The sequence below is a fragment of the Conger conger genome, chromosome 2 (genome assembly GCF_963514075.1).
Source record: "Conger conger chromosome 2, fConCon1.1, whole genome shotgun sequence".
NCBI lineage: Eukaryota > Metazoa > Chordata > Actinopteri > Anguilliformes > Congridae > Conger > Conger conger.
The window spans coordinates 24895514-24920311 of NC_083761.1; the positions used below are offsets into that span (position 1 = coordinate 24895514).

At 42.2% G+C, this 24798-nt stretch overlaps 1 protein-coding gene across 1 annotated transcript in view; it reads left to right on the forward strand.

Moving 5' to 3' along the window:
* entpd1 (ectonucleoside triphosphate diphosphohydrolase 1) overlaps positions 1-22282 on the forward strand; it is a 41453-nt gene extending 19171 nt beyond the window's left edge. The window contains exons 2-10 of the mRNA XM_061231666.1: positions 5586-5710; positions 6714-6831; positions 9839-9989; positions 10093-10252; positions 10631-10828; positions 16575-16835; positions 17665-17772; positions 18740-18877; positions 20394-22282. Of these exons, the coding sequence (XP_061087650.1) occupies positions 5586-5710; positions 6714-6831; positions 9839-9989; positions 10093-10252; positions 10631-10828; positions 16575-16835; positions 17665-17772; positions 18740-18877; positions 20394-20603 (1469 nt within the window). The 3' untranslated portion in view covers positions 20604-22282. The remainder of the gene's footprint in view (positions 1-5585; positions 5711-6713; positions 6832-9838; positions 9990-10092; positions 10253-10630; positions 10829-16574; positions 16836-17664; positions 17773-18739; positions 18878-20393) is intronic.
* Positions 22283-24798: the final 2516 nt, after the last annotated feature.

Genomic DNA, 24798 nt, shown 5'->3' on the forward strand with positions numbered 1-24798 from the left:
GGGGAAGATGGAAGGATACATGTATGTTCAGCGGTTATAATTCCGACTGTACAACTTCTCCAAAAACGTCTCGGGTTAAAAAATATATATATTTTTTTCTTTTTACACATACACATACCTTGTATATATGAGACAGCTTTGCAGTTGTAAAACAAAAGATCACAAATTTGTTGCCACAGAGGGCCACATTCAGATTTTTAGTCCGACCAAATTATACCTTAATTCAGAATCTGAATTAATCATTGATTCCAATTACTCACTCATGAAAGCACAGAATGTAAGCAACCATTATTTAGACAACAGAAATACCACATTAAAATTTGTAGGCTATATATTATGTGCAAACATACAGCCCCAATCCAGCAAATAATTAAACAAATTATATAATCAAGGTCTGAGGCTGGAATAAAAAACACGCCCGGGATTGACAGGGGATATTGGAAATGGGTTTTTTACGTGCGCTTGACCAATTCACACCATACTGTTGTCAAAGGTAATGGCGCATGAATGACATCTCAGAAGTCTGCTGTTGCCAAGTTCCAAGTGGGAAAGAGTTGTTATCTCTGGCACCTCTAGAGTGTTGAGTTTTGCGAGATGACGTCAAATGCGTAACAGGTGAACAAAGGGACAAAGCTGAACATTGTGGGTTTTTTTTTTGATATCATATTATTCCGAGCGTGCGTGAATGTGGTAGGGTCGGAGTGACGTTAATTTCATCACGCTTTTATCCAAGTTCCAACATTCTGACCCAAGCAGTGAAGGCACCATTTGTCCTGGGTCCTCACCGTTCACAAAAGGCTCAGGTCTGCAAGTTCACTTCCATACACATCACTGCTGCTGTCCCTTCACTCCAAATAGTAGATCAAGGTTTGTTGCGCTGCTTTTAAAAAAGGTTTTATTGAAATCACGCGATAAAAACAGTATGAAACCTGCAACGTTTCTAAGTGCAGACATCAACCTTCAAGCAAGCATTAGAAAGACTTGACATGAACATTAGTGCAGCCATTTGGTGATAAACTGTCCACAGAAGTAATCCGTCATAGGCTGGCTATAGCGTGCTAGTGTGTCTCCAATCGCAACCAATCAGCCTCATTCATTGGAACCCATGTTCCCCCTTTCATACTATAGCCGAGCCGTGTCTAACCCGTGTAATTACCAGGATGTGAGCAGGGTTGTGGACCCAGGTCAGATAATGTAATTTATCTTTCACACCAACGCTAAACACGGGATTTACCCGAGTCGTTGCTTTGCTGTGAAAGGGGTATAATGCACTTCTTCATAACTTAAATGGCATACATTTGGGATTTCTCTCATTGGAAAATATGTGGTCTCTCTTTACTTGACAGAGAAGATATGGGCCATCCATAACATTAATTGATTTCTCTCCCTGGATTTTTAAAAATATACCTTGAAATGTAACCTTGTGGATTTCTTTTCTTGGTGTGATGGTAACGCTGTTAGTTCTCTCCAGAGACATGCACTTGAAAGGAAGCTGTGCTCTGGTGTTACTCGAGAATATGAGTGCATTATATGCAGGACCAGACAGGGATATTTTTACATGTCATCCTGCTTTTATTGCATTTGCTGTGAAACGTGCTTCTCCGAAGGGGGGTGGGGATCTTAATGGTTTCATTGCCCTGCCTCTTAATCTAGGGGCCCCAGTCCGAGTGTTCAATCCCAAAATGAGTCAATCCATTGCCTCATTGAAAGCATTTGCACTCTATGTGAAGCACATGATCTTGGTTAGGTATTTCACTATTCTGCTATATGAACACTAACAGCCTTATAATATGAACATAGCCTATAGCCTATACATCGGTGTAGTCTGAAATGTGTATTTAATATTTTTTATAACAGAATGGCCTTCTAATCTAAATTAGTTTTCTACATTTAGCTGTGTTTAGGTTTTCTGTATTTAACTATGACTAAATGTAATTTCACCAGCGAAAGGGCCATGTGGTCTCTTCTGTCAGTCTCTTCAATACTTAAGTAATAATACTATCATCGAATACTGAATGGGGCAGACTGTTGTCTAGTGGCCCTCGTGGCTCAGGCACATGACTGGAACCCGGAAGGTTGGTGGTTCACGCCTCAGTGTAGCCACAATAAGATCCGCACTGTTGGGCCCTTGAGCAAGGCCCTTAATCCCACATTGCTCCAGGGGGGAACAAACTGTCTAAATAACTGTAAGTCACTTTGGATAAAAGTTTCAGCTATGAAATTTATTTTTTACAAATTAATTAAAAATAACAATTCTCCAGCTGCACCACATTTTCAGATTAGTGTGTGCAGTATGAAATATGACGCAGAACAGAGAGACCAGTAGCTTTCTCATGGTCTTGGAACATGGAGCATGGTTTTGATTTTGTCACAAGGGAATGATTCATGCCAAGTTAAATGAATATTTCCTGAATTATTTTATAAACTCCACTGTTAAATCTCTATAGACCACCTTGTTCTTTTTCACATTTATCACTGTTGTATATTGGAAAGACACTTTCAAGTTTTTAATGCAGAAACACAAGGCATCTGGTATAAATATATTTTGGTAGTGCTAGTGCTAGAGAATTTTGAAATTAAATGAATCTGCCTATATTGCAGTATCTTGACTTTAAGCTTTCTTCACTCACTGGGGCAACATTGGCTCAGGCAGTAAGAGCAGTCGTCTGGCAGTCAGAGGGTTGCCGGTTCGATCCCACCCTGGGTTTGTGAAGTGTCCCTTAGCAAGACACCCAACCCCCAAATTCTCCTGACGAGCTGGTTGATGCCTTGCATGGCAGCCAATTGCTGTTGGTGTGTGTATGAATGGGTGAATGGGAAGCGTCAATTGTACAGCACTGTGGCTATATCCTGATTTGTGCTTTGCCCATTGTACTGACAGCAAGTCTGAATGACAAGTTGTCTGTGTGTGGAGAAAATGTCCATTATATTTTGGAGGAATGCGGCATGTGGTGTGATATCAGGCCCTTAGAACATTTTCTGCACTGCAACAAATGGCTACTGGTACTGCTCCTGGTGTGGACGGCTTGCTGTCTGAATTTTATAAGGCTTTCTGGAGCAGCATGGGGGAGGACTTATACAGGGTGCTCCTGGAATGTTTCAGGACTGGGGAGTTACCAGTGAGCTGTCAGTGAGCAAGTTTGACTTTGCTGCCAAAAAATGGAGACTTTGCCCTTCTGCAGAACTGGCAACTGGTGACACTATGTACAGACTATAAGATCTTCTCAAAGAGTGAGGACATGCAGGCATCAGAGGGTAGTCTCCAGATATAACAGGGTGCCTCCTCAGCCCGGATAAACTGGGGAAAATGTGAGGCGTTTCTGTGTGGAGATTGGGAGAGCTACTCCCCCCCCCCCCCTGGACTTCCACAGGGTCAACAGTGGGGAGAGGAATGTGTAAAAGCATTGGGAGTGTATCTAGGAACAGAAAGGGCAGTGAGGGAAAAACTGGGAGACCAGTGTGTGCCAGGTCAAACTGTCTAAATAACTGTAAGTAACTTTGGATAAAAGTTTCAGCTATGAATTTTTTTTTTTACAAATTAATTAAAAATAACAATTCTCCAGCTGCACCACATTTTCAGATTAGTGTGTGCAGTATGAAATATGACACAGAACAGAGAGACCAGTAGCTTTCTCATGGTCTTGGAACATGGAGCATGGTTTTGATTTTGTCACAAGGGAATGATTCATGCCAAGTTAAATGAATATTTCCTGAATTATTTTATAAACTCCACTGTTAAATATCTATAGACCACCTTGTTCTTTTTCACATTTATCACTGTTGTGTATCGGAAAGACACTTTCAAGTTTTTAATGCAGAAACACAAGGCATCTGGAATAAATATATTTTGGTAGTGCTAGTGCTAGAGAATTTTGAAATTAAATGAATCTGCCTATATTGCAGTATCTGGACTTTAAGCTTTCTTCACTCACTGGGGCAACATTGGTTCAGGCAGTAAGAGCAGTCGTCTGGCAGTCGGAGGGTTGCCGGTTCGATCCCACCCTGGGTTTGTGAAGTGTCCCTTAGCAAGACACCCAACCCCCAAATTCTCCTGACGAGCTGGTTGATGCCTTGCATGGCAGCCAATTGCTGTTGGTGTGTGAGTGTGAGTGTGTGTATGAATGGGTGAATGAGAAGCATCAATTGTACAGCGCTGTGGCTATATCCTGATTTGTGCTTTGCCCATTGTACTGACAGCAAGTCCGAATGACAAGTTGTCTGTGTGTGGAGAAAATGTCCATTTTATTTTGGAGGAATGCGGCATGTGTTCTGCACTGCAACAAATGGCTACTGGTACTGCTCCTGGTGTGGACGGCTTGCTGTCTGAATTTTATAAGGCTTTCTGGAGCAGCATGGGGGAGGACTTATACGGGGTGCTCCTGGAATGTTTCAGGACTGGGGAGTTACCAGTGAGCTGTCAGTGAGCAAGTTTGACTTTGCTGCCAAAAAATGGAGACTTTGCCCTTCTGCAGAACTGGCAACTGCTGACACTATGCACAGACTATAAGATCTTCTCAAAGAGCCTTGCAGATAGGCTAAAGAAACATCTTGATACTATGATTCACAGAGACCAGTCATACTGCATACCAGGGTGTTCGATCAATGACAATCTGTTTTTTATTCGGGGCATGATTGACCTTTCTAAGATTTGCCAGGTGGATTTTGGTAAGATCTCACTAGATCAAGAAAAAGCTTTTTAATTTGTTTCAGACTCTGAGGGTGCTGGGGTTTGGGGTGGAAAGGTTCCTGTCATCAGTTAAGCTTTTGTATACTGGGGCCTCTTGTCTTTTGGTGGTCTAATTTGGTGGAGGTTTGAGCAGACCAGTGTGAGTGGAGAGGGGCATATGGCACGGCTGTCCACTCTCTGGTCAGCTATACACTCTGGCTATTGAGCCTTTTTAACACTCTTATGCTATGTAAGCGGATGAGGGGGGTGGCGTTTGCTGCCTTCTCTGGTCTTTCCTCTGTGGTGGTGGTGTCAGATGACATCACAGTAATTGCTAGCGATGGTGAGGACATGCAGGCATCAGAGGGTAGTCTCCAGATATAACAGGGTGCCTCCTCAGCCCGGATAAACTGGGGAAAATGTGAGGCGTTTCTGTGTGGAGATTGGGAGAGCTACTCCCCCGTGTGTTGCTGATGAAGGAGGTTGTGAGGTCAGGTTGAGGTCAATTATTTTTATCCTTGGTTTCCCATATAAGCAAAAACAAAGGGCAAAATGCCAACTTATTAATTTCATTGTTGGCAGTTTATATGAGCCAAAAAAAGATTAGTGAAGGGGACAACCAAGACGTGGTTTGGGTTTTCAGGGGTATGAGCAGGGGAAGAATAATGGTGGAAGTAAGAAGTATTAGAAAGTGGAGAGTTTGAATGTGTTTCTGAGTGTGTGCCGGGTTATAAACGTGTTTTATGTTCAGCTTTCTTTTGCAGACGGAATAGCTTGAGAGAATAGAATGAGGTTTTTCTGTATTGTAGTATACGCTTTTTTTTGTTTTATTGTCTCATTTTTGTTAATGTAATGTCATTGGTATTTTTGGAGTGTAAATAAAGGATGGTTAAAATTAAATAAAAATTCTCCCTCTCAGAGATGAAAGAGAAGAGCCGATGGCGTAGGCCTTTAACCATGTTCATCACCGTCCTCATCCCCTTGGGAATCATCGCGTTGGTGACAACAGCTGTGGTTCAGAACAGGTCCCATGAGAAGTACAAGGTACCATTTCCATCACAAGTCACTATTCAGTAGCTGGTCCAACAGCATTCTGTCGGTCCTGTTAAAGATGTCTCAATTACTGGTAATTTCAAGGAGTGTCTGCAACTCGTGCAATTAATTGGTATTATCCAGTGATCAGAGGAAACTAGGAAACTGTAAGATCATTACATTACACTTAGCAGATTCCATTATCTAGAGAGACAAAAGAGTCTAGAGAACATGAGTGTTATATTGGAATAAAAAAGTGCAAGATCACCCATATACCTGACGTACACAATTATTATTTCTCATGTCAGCAGTTTTTAAACCTGATTTTTAACTTGCAACTTTTGGATTACAAGCTTAATTTCTGAACCACTATTCAGTTAACGACCAGTTTCCCTGTGCTAAGCAGCAAATTATTGATAAAATGCAGAGCAACATGCAAATATCCCAAATCTAACCTCTCTTTGTGTTCCACAGTATGGGTTTGTTTCCTTGCTTCACTCCTGTGTTTACTCACAAAAACACAGCTACCCCCCATTCTCAACCCCACCTACTCCACCATGTGCCTCATGTTCTGGCTATTTAACTGACGTCATGTTTGTATTTAGTTACAGTTACTAGATAGCCTATGGCTAACCAATGCTGCTAACGCACTGAAATAAAAAAATAAAAATAAAGAATAAAAAAATAAAGTAATCTAATCTTATATTTAGACTTTTTTGGCTAACTAAGACAAATATTGCGAATGAGGCAATACTCATCAAGTTTCACTCATTTCAATATTTGCCAATGCAATAAGAACATTTCAAATTTCCAGCAAACATTAACTTAAAACAAGTATTTTGACACAGACACAGCTAACACAGACACAGGTTGGCAGTGTATCATAATAATGACTGAGCATGTTTGTTTTTAGAATATTTTCAAGGTGAAAATCCTGCATAGTATGCCTTTGAATTATTGTCCGTGCCCTGCGTAGTCTCAAACAGTCTTTAACATTGATCGCTGTGCTCCACAGTATGGAATTGTGTTGGATGCTGGCTCATCCCATACCGCTGTGTACATCTACAAGTGGCCGGCAGAGAAAGAGAACAACACCGGAATGGTGCAGCAGAAGCACGTGTGTAGCGTGAAAGGTGCGTGTGAACAGGAATGTGTGTATCACAAAACCATTCAAAACAAGGGTCTGGTGTGTCCAAAGCTTTATTCATTGGGGGTGTTCAGACTGTTGTATCTGGTAGGATTAGTATGTATATAGAGTGGAACCTCAGAGAACCGAGCACGTTGGGAATTAAGGTAGTTCGGAACACTGACAATTTCACTCTGAAAGTGACATTGAAATACAACAATTTTAGCAAATTAAATATTTATTTCAGTTCAATCCAATAACCTCAGTGGCATTTGCCCAAAGAATAACTGTGGGGGAAGCGTGTGAAAATCTAACAAAGTTTCTTTCATGCAGGCGTGTGGAGTGAGGTAGTGTGTGTGTTACTGTTAAGATCCTGTACTTATGTAAAATACTTACTATCTGACCTGAGGTATGTAAAATACCCACTGTGTGGCCTCAGTGTGGCTTCTTACATGGAGTACGGGGTGTTGGGCTTAAATGTCTGCCATTCTACTGTCCACATTGTTTCTCTGCATTTGAGAAGACAAGCCTCTTGTTCGTCTGCTTTATGATAAGATATCCACTTGAAAAAAATAAAGACTTCCTTCTACATTTACATTACATTTACATTTTTGTCATTTGGCAGACGCTTTTAATCCAAAGCGACTTACAAGTGCATAGGTTCTTCCACAAGTTAAAGCATCACATCCATAACTAGTAAAATACACATGAAGTGTTGTTCTATACATATAGTCATCATAAGTGCAATTCTTTTCTTTTTTTGGGGGGTTAGACAAGAGGGATAGGGATATCAGAAAGGGGGGCGGGGGAAATCAGGAGGGAGGACTAAAAGGAGTTTGAAAAGGTGCGTTTTTAGTCTGCTTCGAAATAGGGGGAGGGATTCTGCTGTCCTGACAGCGGTAGGCAAGTCATTCCACCACTGAGGAACCAGAACGGAAAACGGCGACATGGCTCAGGCAGTAAGCAGTCGTCTGGCAGTCGGAGGGTTGCCGGTTCAATCCCCCGCCCGGGCTGTGTCGAAGTGTCCCTGAGCAAGACACCTAACCCCCAAATGCTCCTGACGAGCTGGTCGGCGCCTTGCATGGCAGCCAATCACTGTTGGTGTGTGAGTGTGTGTGTGAATGGGTGAATGAGAAGCATCAATTGTACAGCGCTTTGGATAAAGGCGCTATATAAATGCCAACCATTTACCATTTATTTACCAAAACAGGCGTGAACGTGCAGCTCGACCGCCAGGTGCTCGTAGAGAGGGAACCATAAGGCGACCAGAGCTGGCAGACCGGAGCGGTCTAGCTGGGGAGTAGGGAGTGATTAAGGATTGTATGTAAGGTGGGGCAGTCCCCTTAGCAGCCTCAAATGCCAACACTAGGGCCTTGAATCGGATGCGTGCGGCAATAGGAAGCCAGTGGAGGCCAATGAGGAGTGAGGTGACGTGAGCCGACCTGGGCTGACTGGTGATCAGGCGGGCTGCAGCATTCTGGACCAGCTGGAGGGGCTTGATGGCACAAGCTGGGAGACCGGCTAGGAGGGAGTTGCAGTAATCCAGGCGGGAAATGACAAGTGCCTGGACTAGGAGTTGGGTGGCTTTCTCCGTTAGGAGATGACGGATATGGCGTATATTGTAGAGGAAGAACCTGCAGGTTCTGCCAGTGGAGGATACTTGTGGAGCCAGGGTGAGGCAGTTATCAAGAGTTACTGCCGTATGGGAGGAGGAAACTACAAAGTCCTCAACAGTGAGTGAGAGGTCGATTGTCGGAGAGGACTTAGCAGGGATGTAAAGAAGCTCAGTTTTGTTCATTGACTCACAAAGGTGTAAAAGAAGGACCATATTTGTATGTGATATTTTACAACATTGGCCTAGTGTCACCTAGTCACTCTCAATACCGTGCAAGGAAAATAGCAATCTTTGGCAAACTGCATTTGAAAGTCCAGTGCCATTTCATTGAATTTACTCTACACATTCAGTTATTTATCTTTCCACTTCCTGTTTGTCAAAGGTTTGAAACTTTTGAAAGGTTTGACTTATTTTTCAATTTGTTTGCTTTTATCATTATTTTGACTCACTTTGGTCGGTGAGGGTTACGGTAGTTGTAAACACACCCGCCTGCTGTCTTTTGTAGTTTAAGAGGTAGATTTTTCTAGAGCTTGCCTCCTTGGCCCTATGTTTGAGAAGTTCTCTGTTTGAGAAAACTCTAAGAGAGGACGGTAATAAACTAAAGGAGTTTACAATTCAGTCCCCCAGTGCCTATTGACCTCTGTGGCACGGCCGCACTCGCACTGACCCACACACTTGCTAATTTTTCATTCTCCCTGTCCCCACTCTTTGTGAGGATATTTTTGCCCTTCTCGTAGGACTGACAACTTCTCTCAAGAGAATTTATGATTATTACAATGCGCAAGGGAGAGACAAACACAGAGCATTCGGGCAATCTGCTCTTAAAATAGAGACTTCAGTGTATGGAGTGCGTATCGCTCATACATAACAAAGAGTTGGGAAGTGACCATCGGAGGATGTGTGACATCCCCTGCTGCAGACACTATTGGAGTGGTATTCAGTCACCCAAAGTGAGTCATTCAAGTGTAAATGGTAAATGGTTAAATTATCTTGGTTTCATCTGTCCACAAGATTTTTTCCCAGATCTCTGCTGCCTCTTAGAAAACTGTAGCTTGGCCATCCTTTTTGTGTCTAACTAGTGGTTTGCATCTTGCAGTGTAGTCTTTGATCTGTTTGTGAAGTAGGACAGTAGGAAAGTCACTGACTCATCCGCGCCTGCCTCCTGAAGAGTGCTTCTGATGTTTCGGACAGGTGTTTGGGCCTTTTTGCTTCATTATGCTGAGAATTATTTGGTACTGAACTCAGAAGAGAACAGCACGACACAATCTTGTAGTAGTTAAGCCAGCAAAACTGGTCTGAATGAACCAGGCAGAGCAAGCAGCCCTTGGGCACATTGACTGTCCCAATCCACGACACTTACCACCTTTCCCGCATGTGCGTGTTCGTCTCCCACCCATAGGAAAAGGGATCTCCAGCTACTCTGCCAGTGTGGAGAAGGCCGGAATCTCCTTGAGGGAATGCATGGAGGAGGCCAAGGAGCAAATCCCCGCCTGGAGGCATCAGGAGACCCCCGTTTATCTGGGAGCCACTGCAGGGATGAGGTTACTGAGGTAATACGCAAACCCCCTCTCCCCCTCCAGACATGCGTGTGCCTCTGATTGACAGATCAGTGAAAAGCAAGATTCGTCACCTCCTGTTTCTCCCTGCACAAAGGAAGGCGAACGAGACCTCGTCCGACCAGGTCCTATCTTCGGTGGAGGGCTTCCTGCAGAAATACCCCTTCATGTATCAGGGTGCTCGTATCATCAGCGGCCAAGAGGAGGGAGCCTATGGCTGGATTACCGTCAACTACCTGAGCGAGAACTTCCACAAGGTGATTACCAAGCGTACTCAGGAGCACGTCGCACGCAACTAGCCAAGTGGCAACGTCCTCTCATACACACACGGTTGCACTGGTCCACTCGACTGCTTGCAGCTGCTAGTTGATTGACAACTTCTGCAATTTGCATACCACACATAGAATTACACCCACTGGCTCGGCTACCTATGGCTGGGTCACTGTCATTTACAGCTTCCACAAGGTGATTGTCATAAACACACACACATCCTTCAGTAATACCCATAGGATGTAAGAAGTCCAATGCACTGTGCACATACACACATACGACTCAGAGGTATTTCCCCCCCCCCCCATCTTCCAGTATACCTACCCAGCCGTGTCCTCCTCTGTCATCCATCTTTCTGCCCGCAGGCAAGGCCCACCATGGGAGCCCTAGACTTGGGAGGGGCCTCCACTCAGATCACCTTCGTCTCCCGGCAGAGGGTGGAGGCGTCCGATAACTCCATCCATTTCCGGCTGTACGGGAACGACTACGACGTCTACACCCACAGCTTCCTCTGCTACGGCAAGGACCAGGCTCTCAAACTGGCCCTGGCCAACCAGCTACAGGTAACACCTGGCATCACACACACCCTGGACATTCATATCCGCATCTGGGCAGAGAAGCGCAGACTCACACACACTAGCAGGTTTAGGTTTTCTGCTGCCCTCTGGTGTTCAGATGAAGAACCATCGTTTTCCTCATGAAACATCATGCGTTTCTTTGTGTGTGTGTGTGTGTGTGTGGGTGTGTGTATCACTGATAGTTTTTCAACTTGACAAACTGAGGAAATGGGAACTTCTTTTACAGGAGCTTTAATTTATTCCACAGGGTTGCCGTGCCCACTGGTCATTTCACACTTCCCCCCTTTTCTTCCTCTTCAGCCTAAAAAAATAAATTGTTGCAAAATATTGCATTCATGATCAAGCTCTGTTTTTAAATGCAGTCCACAGTTCACCAGTAGTGTGTAGCTATCATTTTAAACTGCAGGCAGTTCAAATTAAAAGAATGTTCAATACTGTTTTGCTACATAGATCACAATACGCTATGTGCTGGCTGGAAAATAGAGCCCTACGACTGAAGTTTTTCTGTTATGTTTTTGAAGAATTTGGAGGAACTGTGAGTGCAGGCATTAAATATCAAGAGTAAAGTTATTGGAATCTTCAACCTCTTAACTGAGATTTTATCGTTTTATCTGCAGTAGCTTAAGAAAGTATTCAGATCCCTTCACTTTTGGCACAATTGTGTTGTAGATAAAATACAATTGCCATTTTTTCCCATCAATCTACAGTCAATAACCCATAGTGGAAGTGAAAACAGGTTTTTAGAAATTTTAGAATAAAATTTTATTAAAAATCTAAATGTCAGTACTTTGTAGAAGTCCCTTTGGCAGCAATTACAGCTTTGAGTTACTTGTGTCGGCCTCTACAAGCACTCAAGTACAGTCAGAGACTTGTCCTGAAGCCACTGCAGCATTGTCTTGGCTGTATGCTTTGAGTCATTGTCGTGCTGAAAGGTGAACAGTCACCCCAGTCTGAGGTTATGTGCACTCTGGAGCAGGTTTCCTTCAAGGACCTCTTTGTATTTGGCTGCATTCATCCTTTCCTCTATTCTGACCAGTCTCTGTCCCTGCTGCTGAGAAGCACCCCCATAGCATGATGCTGCCACCACAGTACTTCACCATAGGGATGGTATGAGCCAGGTGATGAGCAGTGCCTGCAGGTCACCAGACACAGTGCTTGGAGTTCAGCCCAAAGAGTTACATTTTTGTCTCATCAGACCAGATCATCTTTTTCCTCTCATTCCCCTCCCTGACCCTCCTTGCCCGGTTACTCAGTTTGGCCAGCAAAAGCTTTAGAAATGGTTTTATGGCCTTGCCCTGATCTATGGCTCACCATAATTTTAGGTGTACGGAGAGGTCTTTGGACTTCATGGTTTTTGTCTTGACATACAGTGTCAATTGTGGGACCTTACTGTATATACACAGGTGTGTGCCTTTCTAAACTATGTCCAATCAACTCAATTTGCCACAGGTGGACTCATCACAAGGATAATTAAAGCAAGCAGGATGCACCTGACCACAATGGAGTGCCACAGCAAAGGGCCTGAATACTGATAATGAGAGATTTCAATTTTAGATTTTTAATACACTTGCAAAACCTTTTAAAAACATGTATTCACTTTGTCATTATGGGGTATTGAGTGTAGATTTATGAGCAAAAATGAGCAATTTTATTTTCAAATTCAAATGTTCAACACAAAGTGTTCAAAAAGTGAAGCGGTCTGAATACTTTCTGAAGCCACTGTATGTATGCAAAGAAGGAATGAACACGTTGGCAGTGCTTTTCCGCCAATGTATGCTGGGATAGGCTCCAGCCCCCCTGCGACCCTGTTCAGGATAAGCGGGTTAAGATAATGGAGGTTTTCATGTTCAAATTGATTATTTACCCTCTTAAAAGCCATTAAAAATACCTATGCCATGCTATGTAGAATAAGAAGTCACATCATGTTTAGTGTGCGATATTGCATTTACATAAAAACGGTAACAATATTTTTTCAACTGATCAATCTAAAGACTTAAGTGAATGAAAAGGGTCTAAGTTCTATTGTTTAAGTTCTTAAACTCAACAATATGTTCCATTTTATTGTCACAATGTCCTATTTTGCAAACAATTATATAAAGGTAAAAATGTAACTTAAATGTAACTTATGTAAGGTAAGTTGTTTTTTTCCTTGAAACAAACACAGTTAGTTTTGGCTTGTTATCATTGCTGTGATACAAAATGGTTTTGTTTAAGGGTTTGAATTACGCTCTGGCTTTTTTGGCGGGGTGGGGGGGGGGGGACTACAATCATTAGGAGCTCAGGAGGAAATTAAAACCAGTAAACACAGTGGTACCTCAGGAGTGAGATTGAGAACCACTGGTCTTAGCAATGTTGTTTTGCCAGGTGTGGTCGCTAGATGGCAGCAGAGAGCATGACAGAGCTGACGAAGGTTGGGTTTCTGTTCAGGGCCTCTCCAAGCTTTTAGACCGGAGGATTTTACCGGAGATGTGAGAGACAAACCAGCTGGCCTGTCACGTTTCACGCTTGTCATGTCATGTTTCATTTTTAGTTATTGTCTTAGTTATTTTATTGTCATGTCACATATTATGTTAGGCTAGTCTCGCCACGTTTTATGTTTTATTTCTTGTTACGTTAAATTTTTTTAGTCTTGTCATGTCACATTATATAATTTATTCATGTCACAGTTCGCAAACTTGTTATGTCACTATTTATGTTTGTTTCATGTTATGTTGTCCCGTTCATTGTTTAGCATACACTTTTTTGTGTCTTTCCGGATGCTTTCTCTCTCTTTCTGTCGCTCACGCTTCTCTAATTGTTTCATTTTCCCTTGTCTACTTACTAATCTACTAACGCTAGATCAGGATTGGGTAATACTAACATTCTAACCATGTGTTCATGTTTACCTTATGTTTCTTGTGCATGTCATTTACTAATTTACTAACGCTAGGGCAAGATAGGTTTATTACTGATGATTAATAATTATCTTGTTAACTTATCAATCCTCCACACCTGATTTCAATTCACATGCTGCTCTCAAGCTAATTGTCTGCACCTGTTTACACCTGCATAAAGCTCAGTGTTCATGTCATATCTTTGTGAAATTGTTGCCTCCTGTTCGTCAGTGCACTTTTGAGTGTTTTTTGGTCAAGCCATTGTCTACCTGTTACGACCCAAGCCTGTTTATTGACTGCCTGTACCACAAACTCTTGCCTGCTGTCTTTGTGCTTTTGCCTTGCGGAGCGGACTTCGGTCTTGACTCTTGCACCGCCTTCGACTCCAAGCCTGCCTACCGTCCGTCTGCACTTCTGCCCTGCTGACAGCTTTCATGGTTACTGGATTTTTTTGTATGGTTTACCAATTTCGAGAATGCCTTCTCCCTCGGTACTGTACTTTGGTTTTTGGCTGGATTACCCGTGTATGAACTTTGCTTGTTTTTCAACTACGCTTATTGAACATTCCCTTAATAAAGCCCTGACGGGACTTTATCACATCTTTGTTGTCTGAGTCGTGCACGCACCCGTCTCATGGTCAGCAGTAGTGTTCCCTCCATCCACTCTGCCTCTCTTAAGGAGTTTCCAGTTGGTAACAGGAACCTCCCATGCTTTATTGCAGCTTATAAGTATTCCCTGAAAGGTGTGCCAAAGGATACAATGTCTGGCAAAGTATTTTCTTTACACTCTTCGTAAATATGCCAAAAAAATGGAAGAAGTTGGATTGGCCCGGCTTCAGCAAGAGACATTACCCTTTTTTATATAGTTTTACATTCAGAAGAGAAAGCTCCTCCCCTACCCCACAGGATACAGTAGAAGAAGAAAAAAATACATACAGGTGAAACTCGAAAAATCAGAATATCATGCAAAAGTTCATTTATTTCAGTAATTCAACTAAAAAGGTGAAACTAATATATCATATAGACTCATTACATGCAAAGTGAGATATTCCAAGCCTTTATTTCTTATATTTTTGATGATTATGGCTTAAAGCTTATGAAAACCCCAAATTCAAAATCTCAGAAAATTAGAATATTGTGGAAAGGTTCAATATTGTAGGCTCAATGTGTCACACTCTAATCAGCTAATTAATCCAAAACACCTGCAAAGGGTTCCTGAGCCTTTAAATTGTCTCTCAGTATAGTTCAGTAGAATTCACAATCATGGGGAAGACTGCTGACCTGACTGTTGTGCAGAAAACCATCATCGACACCCTCCACAAGGAGGGAAAGCCTCAAAAGGTAATTGCAAGAGATGTTGGATGTTCTCAAAGTGCTATATCAAAGCACATTAATACAAAGTTAAGTGGAAGGAAAAAGTGTGGAAGAAAAAGGTGCACAAGCAGCAGGGATGACTGCATCCTGGAGAGGATTGTCAGGAAAAGGCCATTCAAAAGTGTGGGAGAGCTTCACAAGGAGTGGACTGGGGCTGGAGTTGATGCATCAAGAGCCACCACACACAGAAGGATCCTGGACATGGGCTTCACATGTCGTATTCCTCTTGTGAAGCCGCTCCTGAATAACAAACAACGCCAGAAGCGTCTTACCTGGGCTAAAGAAAAAAAGAACTGGTCTGTTGCTCAGTGGTCCAAAGTCCTCTTCTCTGATGAGAGCAAATTTTGCATCTCATTTGGAAACCAAGGTCCCAGAGTCTGGAGGAAGAATGGAGAGGCACACAATCCAAGATGCTTAAAGTCCAATGTGAAGTTTCCACAGTCAGTGTTGATTTGGGGAGCCATGTCATCTGCTGGTGTTGGTCCACTGTGCTTTATTAAATCCAGGGTCAACGCAACCGTCTACCAGGGAATTTTAGAGCACTTCATGGTTCCTTCAGCAGACAAGCTTTATGGAGACACTGACTTTATTTTCCAGCAGGACTTAGCACCTGCCCACACTGCCAAAAGTACCAAAACCTGGTTCAATGACCAGGTTTTGGCCAGCAAACTCACCTGACCTGAACCCCATAGAGAATCCATGGGGACATTGCTAAGAGAAAGATGAGAGACATGAGACCGAACAATGCAGAAGAGCTGAAGGCTGCTATTGAAGCATCCTGGTCTTCCATAACACCTCAGCAGTGCCACAGGCTGATCGCATCCATGCCACGCCGCATTGAGGCAGTAATTTGTGCAAAAGGGGCCCAAACCAAGTACTGAGTACATATGCATGATTATACTTTTCAGAGGGCCGACATTTCTGTATTTAAAATCCTTTTTTGATTGATTTCATGTAATATTCTAATTTTCTGAGATTTTGAATTTGAGGTTTTCATAAGCTGTAAGCCATAATCATCAAAATTATAACAAATAAAGGCTTGAAATATCTTGCTTTGCATGTAATTTGTCTATGTAATATATTAGTTTCACCTTTAAAGTTGAGTTATTGAAATAAATGAACTTTTGCACGATATTCTAATTTTTCGAGTTTCACTTGTAACTTTCAGTCTTAACCCTTTCAGTCCCAAAAGTGCCTTTTATACCTTTTCAACCATTCAAAATGACTGCTAAAATGATATTGTTTTAAGCTCCTATTAAAACCCTCAATTCTCAATTTTCTCAACCAAAGCCCCTTGGGATTAGGGTAGTGCCACTTTATTGGGCTTGGGACTGAAAGGGTTAATAATATGGAACTGGCCGTCTAGCAGATCTGCAGAACCTCTGGTTTCATCACTCGTTTGACGTTGAGAGGAGGAGCTGCCTCTCCCACCTTTCCCCCACTTTAACCTCCGCTTTGTGGCGCTTGTTTCTTATTTTCTCCAAGCCAGGTGACACCCAGCTCCATGACCCCTGCTTCCACCAAGGCTACAGCCTGAATAAGACCTGGGACAGCGTAACCGGCAGTCCCTGCGTCTCCTCCCTGGGGCCGCTATCCTCCTCTCGCCAAAGCTTCACCCTCCAGGGGACGGGTAACGCCACGCTCTGCCAGGGGGCCGTCAAGCGCATCTTCAACTTCAGCCACTGCGAGTGGGGCCACTGCTCCTTCAATGGAGTCTTCCAGCCCCCTGTGGAGGGAAAGTTTGGGGTGAGGAAGGAGTGGGGTGTCAGGGAAGACCGGAGGGGACATACACTCACCGAGCACTTTATTAGGAACTTTTACTTTATTATACCTACTTATTTATGCGATTATCTACTTGTTACCTATCGTGTGGCAGTGCATACAATCATGTAGATACGGGTCAGGAGCTTCAGTTAATGCTCACATCAACCATCAGAATGGGGAAAAAATGTGATATAAGTGACCGTGGAATGATTGTTGGTGGCAGACAGGGTGGTTTGAGTATCTCAGAAACTGCTCATCTCCTAGGAATTTCACGCACACTAGTCTCTAGAGTTTGCAAAGAATGGTGCAAAAAACAAAAATAAATCTAGTGAGCAGCACTTCGGCAGACAGAAACGCCTTGTTAATGAGAGATGTCAGAGGAGAATGGCCAGACTGGTCAAAGCTGAAAATATTTGAATCCAAAACAATTACGTATTTGACCCAGGTCTATATCAACGATCCCTTGATTAGGGTGCAGCCTCTGGTGAAGACATGTAGATGACATTAGTGACGATTTCATTTTCATTTTCATTTTTTTTCTACCTTCAGAAGGTGCATGGATCACAGATCTGTCACTGATGTCATCTGGGAGGTTTTGTTGAATTTTTGAATTTGTTCTTTGCCTGCCAGTCGCCTGCCAGTCACTTTTAAGGTCAAGTGCATCGGCAAACTTTACAGTCAGTTCTGTTCATACAAACATTATATACATAATATAAGACTCCTAGTGCCAAACTCTCCATGGAAGATACAGTCATGAGCATGTTTATCTCCCAGTGATTTATGGAAAGTATTTTTTTTAAATGTTCCACAGGCCTTCTCTGCCTTCTACTATGTGATGAACTTTTTAAACCTGACGTCGGAATCACTGGAACAGAGCAAGGAGAAGATGGTGCAGTACTGTGCCAGGCCTTGGACTGAGGTAGCCACCACCTATCGAGGATGAGGAGCTCATGTCCTATCCTAATGCAAAACACCACCTCACTGTTCAGCACTGGGCTGGACTGCACTGCACCTTACCCAAACACACCGGTCTGAACCAGACCACATCACACCAGTCTGCACCAGACCAGACCAGACCAGACCACACCACATCACACCACTCTGTACCACCACATCACACCAGTCTGCCCCAGACCATATCACACAAGTCTGCACCAGACCAGACCAGACCACACCATATCACACCAGTCTGCACCAGACGAGACCAGACCACACCACATCACACCAGTCTGCACCAGACCACATAATACCAGTCTGCACCAGACCACATCACACCAGTCTGCCCCAGACCATATCACACAAGTCTGCACCAGACGAGACCAGACCACACCACATCACACCAGTCTGCACCAGACCACATAACACCAGTCTGCACCAGACCACATCACACCAGTCTGCACCAGACGAGGCCAGACCACACCACATCAGACCAGTCCACTACAGACAGCTCAGATAATGCCCAATAATGATACTATAAATCATAGTCACATACAGTCCAGAGGTAACAAAATACATTGACATGCATTATTAGGTAGTTATTAATTTGTTATTCCTCCTTGAGACTTCCTGGTTACAATATTTAGACTTCAACTAGCATCCCAACTAGATCTCATGAATACACCCCTTTCACTAAAAGCTGTGTGGCGTAGCAGTTAAGGGCCTAGCTTTTTAAGTCCAAGGTACCAGGTTAAAATCCTACACATACAGTAACTGCTGGCAGCTCTGGAACTATTGAGCCTGAATTGGTTCAGTAAATATCCACTTGTGTAAATGATTAGTACGTACACTAAGCGGTTCTGAATGGGGCAAGAAGACCGCTTCTAGAAATATTTAACGGCTTTCTGACTTCTCTTTATTAAAGGCAGTATGTTTGTTTCTTCACCCAGATAAAGGAGAGTTACCGTCACGTTAAAGAGAAATACCTGGCAGAATACTGCTTCTCTGGGACATACATTCTGACGCTGCTGGAGAGTGGATACCGCTTCACCTCAGACAAATGGAGTGATATAAAGTTCATCGAAAAGGTCAGCTTCTGATTGCTTCTGGAAATCCTTACATATGGGTGACGTGGTGGAAATGAACAGGCAGGAAAGGAAAGGAAAGAAGTTTAGCCATTTGCTTCAGCCAGTCACTGGTTTGAGCATGGTAAAAAAAAAAAAAAAGAGGTTAATCCAGAAGCAGGGGGAAGGAAAGGGTGTGCGAGACCACGGTGCTGCATTCAGCTGTTATCCAGTGTGGGTAACCGCTGTTCCTCTATGTCTTCCTGTTTCCTGGTGTGCATTTTGTTATACGTCCTGCAGTAAAGTATCACAGCATTTGAATACTGAGGTTGAAAATGGGTTGAAATGAAAAGGCCACTTCATTCACTGGCCGTCTTTGTATCCACCATGAAAAAGGAAGAATGGTGATGATGGCCTGAGTACGATTTTTCTCAACCGGGGCAGGCTGGCAGGCTCATAGTGGCATTAGCACCAGTCCATATTTCATTTGGAATGGATAACCAGCTAGCTAGAGTTGGAGAATTATAGCCTATGCAAAATAGGCTACATGGTGGAGGAATGGTTGTTTTATTCAACCTGGATTTAACGTGAAGTTTACGAGTGATGAAATTTACTTATTTAGAGCTACGAGAGCCTAGAGCCTACAGACCTGTTCTCAATGCTTACTGCCCCCTGCTAGTCCATTAATGGCTTTCTCGGAGCGGGTCTGTTGGTTATGTTCCACAGGCATTGGAGGCACGCTACTAATAACAAAAAAACTGACTTGCATTTATCATCTTGGCTTCTCAAAGTAAGGAGTAAGGTTGTGTGTGCTGTGTCTATGTAACTTAAAGAAGATAACATGGCAAAATCTTAACCTTTTTCCAGTGTGGCTGAATATGGCACGTCATGGCTGCTCAGAATACTTGCTGGCAAAGAGCTTGACACTATTTAAGATACATTTCCATAGATTTTTCACTACCCATACCCCAGCGCCCTCCAAGTGGACCAATGTAAGTTGTATATGGTGAATTGTGTAAAAACGTTTTCATTTTTGAGCCTCTCGAGTGGACCAACTCAGCATTTTTTATTTTTTTGCATGGGTACACACACCAAACTCTCTTCCTGTGGATAATAGCTGTGCATTCTACAGCCTCCGGTTGCTTAACCGTCCCTTCAGGAACAGTAGTGGAATGAGTCTGAAACCCTACCTGTTCAACGTAGTCCTGTAGACTCCACAGGCTGGCCTCCTCCCTTTCTTAAACTCTTACCATTTATTATGGTTTAATGCTCCTGCTACTTGCAGCACTGTGCACCCCAAATATAGTTTGGTACTTCTGCCATTATATCCATTATAACTCCATTTTGTGCTTGTCAGTTGTACTAATATTGTTTCTTTTTTGTTTCGTACTTTGTATGTTGCACTAGGTAAGAGACCATCTGCTAAATGCACAGAGAATTCTCAGAGATTCATGACTGTGCCAATGCCTCAGGGCGGACTGGGGGCAGTGACTGTAAGTGTGTGTAGATACGGAGGCAGTGACTGTGTTTCTGTGTGCAGATTGGGGGCAGCGACGCTGGCTGGACATTGGGCTACATGCTGAATCTCACGAACATGATCCCAGCGGAAGCCCGGGACACCCCACCTCTTCCCCACGCTGGCTATGTCACCATCATGGTCCTGTTCAGCCTGCTTGTGACTGGGCTCCTACTGCTCGCGTGCAAGCTGTTCGGCCGGCCAGTCTGCTCTCACACAAAGCCGATTATCTGACACTCACTTGACAATGATGTGTCATCTCTCTCATTCTCTCTCTCTCTCTCTCTCTCTCTCTCTCATTCTCTCTCTGTATCTCTATCTCTCTCTAAAACAATTCAGAAACCCACCAAGGATGATAACCATGAAGTTCATAATGATGTCATATGACACATCACTCTACAGAGAGTGAATGGATCTGGTTACAGACTGCAATAGAGCAGAAGTGGGAATTTACCTCAAGTGAAAAGTGCATACACTGTTTGGTAACAGCCAGGTTTGTTTACCCAGTAATTTAACCGTTAAACAGGAAGTTTAATGTTGAAGGAAACCTTAACACCTGTGTTGAAGGAAAAACACACCATTGGTATGACTTGTAGTAAATAAGATGTATGATTGTGATAATACTATTGCTATCGTCCCATCACGAAATTGGCTAGTATACTGCACAGGCCCGGACCCAGTACCTCAGTCTACCAGTACCCATCATACCAATATTTCACTTTGTGATCAGAATCAAGGCATTGTTGATCAATATTAAGTTAAATCAGACTTTAATGAGCACAGAGGACTCAAAGAGAGTCAAACTCCATCCCACCTTCAGAGCACTAACAAAAAAGCATATGTACAATGACTGGTGGTAAGTCATGTCCAAAAGCTGAATTTCATTCCAGAACATTTCTGTTTACTTAATGTTTCCCTTTTAGTAAACAGAAGTATCTCAGGAGCAGGCATGAGCAGACAATGAGACAGATGTTTCAAGCAATATAAGTTAAATTCAGAAAAAATAATTTTAAACTTCAAAATACACAGCAGGTATTAGAAAATATAAATTAATTTATGTAATTGTATTGTATGATGTGCCTATATAAACCTTACATGCATAAATATGGCAGCAAATATTATGTTTGTGATATATCCCCCATGTCATATATTAGTAATATGGTCCCTTGTATGTCTATGTAAAAAAATATGTATTTCTTATTTTTCATGTTGTGGGGTTTTTTTTAGTTTTTCTTTGTTAATTCCCTTTTTATTGTTTTAAATGTTAGATTCAGCACCGTTTCATAACATTACAAATGTATGATTTCAGTGCAATTGATGATTTACTGCATCACCAGGGCATATGGCTACCACCATATTCTATAGATGGAAAGTTCAGAGGAATCTTAAATCGTTATAAAGTTATAGCGATACAGGAACTAATTCGCTACCAAATGTAATAGAAATAAGGCTAGTGTTTGTACAAGTGCTGGATCCGTCAACCACAATCGCTTGTCAGTACCAAATCAAAATAATCTGTTCATCAATTATTGGCTCAAATATGATGGCTCTTCCCATTTTATAAAATGTTACCTTCACATCACTGTTTTTTATCCCTGTCACAGTCCACACATGCAGCCTATGTATTTAACAGTATTATCACTCCCGGTGTGTACATATATGTAAATAAGCAATGCCGTAAGTAAAATTATTGTTTTGGTGCACTGCATTCCTCTCTTCATCACAGGTTCTGAATGGCCTGGTTATTTTAGGCCATGCCACAGGTTTTCTAACCAGGAATTCCTAGGTTATAGTCCCAACTGCGGCACTGCTGTTTGTACTGTTGCGTAAGGTGACATAACTGAATAGCTTCAGTAAAAGTCTTTCTGTAAAAAGCTGTATTCTAAGCAAATAAAAGTATGAAAGTATGAAAAGTTGAGGCAGTGGGCTCTGTGTGTGTGTGTGTGGTGATGGACAAGTCATAATCAATCTCCCGGGAATTCAGTGCACAGCTGTGCACAGGACAAAATGAGCAATTTCACACCAGCAAATTCTTAATTAGCAAAATTATTATACATAATTTTTTACATTTTAGCATTTCTCACCTTGTTTCTCACTCAGGAGGCTTAACCAGCCATAAAAATGTTCTGTTCAAAATAACAAATAAAATCATTTAACTAGATACAAAATGTACAAGCAAAAACATACAAAAACCTTTAAGACATTACCTTTGTTTGTTCCCTTGGTCGCCTTAACAAGATCCAAGATTTTGAGAATGACTGTTGTGTGATGACCATGCCCGGTCTTCCTCAGCTGTGGTTGGAGCTGTCGTCCTGCAGGTGGCAGTGCTGCATGACATCCCTCCCTTCCCCTGGAATGGTCTAATTGCTGATTAGATAATTAGTTGATTAGTCACCAGTTGACTAATCAACAGATTAGTGATTAGTCAATTGGTGGGTCTAAGTAGGAAATGTGTACCCCCTTTCATTTGGTAACAATTTATAGTTTTTGAGTCATCGGCTATGCAACTGAGCTGGGTGGCAACTGACAGTCAATAGTAATGTTTGGCCGCCCTACACTGAAAACACAGCAACAATTGCTGGGAACATGATTTCACAGAAAAAACGGTACAATGCTAAGGATATGGGTCTATACTAGAGTAGATGTATACCCGTTTCATTTGGTGACAATTTATAGTTTTTTAGTTATCAGCTATGCAATTGAGCTGGGTGGCAACTGACAGTCAATAGCAATGCTTGGCCGCCCCACACTGGAAACACAGCAACAATAGCTGAGAACATGATTTCACAGAAAATACTGTAGAATATTAAATATATGGGTATATAGAGTAAATGTATACCCACTTTCATTTGGTAACAATTTATAGTTTTTGACTAATGAGCTATGCAAATGAGCTGGTTGGCAACTGACAGTCTATGGCAATGCATGCCCATACCACACCTGACAGACAGCAACAATTGCTGGGAACTTCATTTCACAGAAAAGAGTGTACAATATTAAAGATATGGGTCTATGGCTTAAACGTATACCCCCGTTTAGTTGGTAACAACGTATAGTTTTTTAGTAATTCGTTTTGCAAATCAGCTGGTTGTGAACTGATAGTGTATATCAACGCATGTTTTTGCCACACGTGAAATGCAGCAACAACTGGTGGCAAACAGTTTTTCTAGAAATTAGTGCACAATTTCATATTCTCTGCAAATATATCACAATTATATCCAACTGTATTCATTTTAAAAAGAAAAATGACAAAATTACAGTTCACCGAACTTTTTCTTTGATTAATGAGACCCGGAAGTCTCCAGTTGTGGCCAGTAATGCCAACTGAGCTAAGGCAAGCTATAGGTGATGAGAAAGGGAAACTTCGTTTCATTTGGATGTACGATGGAGTTGTGGAGAGTACTTTTCCTGTTTCCGATGGCTATGTCTGCTGCAGAAGGTACGGTTTCATGCTCACGCTCATCCTTGTCATTCATTGAGTCTTACGATGTATTTGACTAAAAAATGCTAAGTTTTAGTAGCCCTACACTGAGTATCCGATGGACATGTTCAGGCTTGTTTTGCAGTCTCAGTAGAGCCGACAAGCCACGTTGCCCTCAAATGATCAGATTCAATTACATTACATTAGATTACGATTCTTGATAAATAGATTCAAATGCAGATATCCCGAGGTCTTTTTTACCACAGCAAAATAAATACTCCTGTTTTTAAAAATAAATAAATACTACCTTCTGTTTCTTTGAGCTAATTAAAACTCTGGAACATCAATAAAGGTACTGCGCATGGTAAAAATAAAGAAAGCTCGTAGTACTGCAGTCCTGTCCAAAAAGTGCATTTCGATTTACCACAACAACTAGTTGTAAATGGTTGGCTTAAATTAATTAATTGGACAGTGACTCATTTTTTGTTATTTTCGTTCTGTACTCTAGCACTTTGAGTTTGAAAGGATACAATGACAGGTTGTAGTAAACGTTCGCCAATACATACACAGAAAACGTAATTTGTCCACTTTTTTACTTCACAGTAGAGGTGATCAAACTTACAATAACTAAATGCTAGCGTGTTCCAAGTCTTCACTGGTCCCTGTACGAGGTTAGCATGATGTAGCTAGCATACGCGAATAGCACAAAGCCATACAATTAGCTTTTTAACGGCACTTGGTCATTCGAACGATATAAATAAAAGCATTCGATTACGTTCAACTGCACCGGGTTTAAACACGCAATAAGGTTTCCATGTATTTACAGCACAGCGCACGTTCAATGAATGAATGAAAGCGTTTGCCTTGGCTCGCAATAAATAGACGGGTGGAAATCGCGACACTCTTTCAACTACATAAAACTTAACAGTGAACCATCAAATACCCTCCAGATTTCAGTGCACATCAGTCCCAACATTTAGCAATTTAGTCATTTCATCACATAAAAAT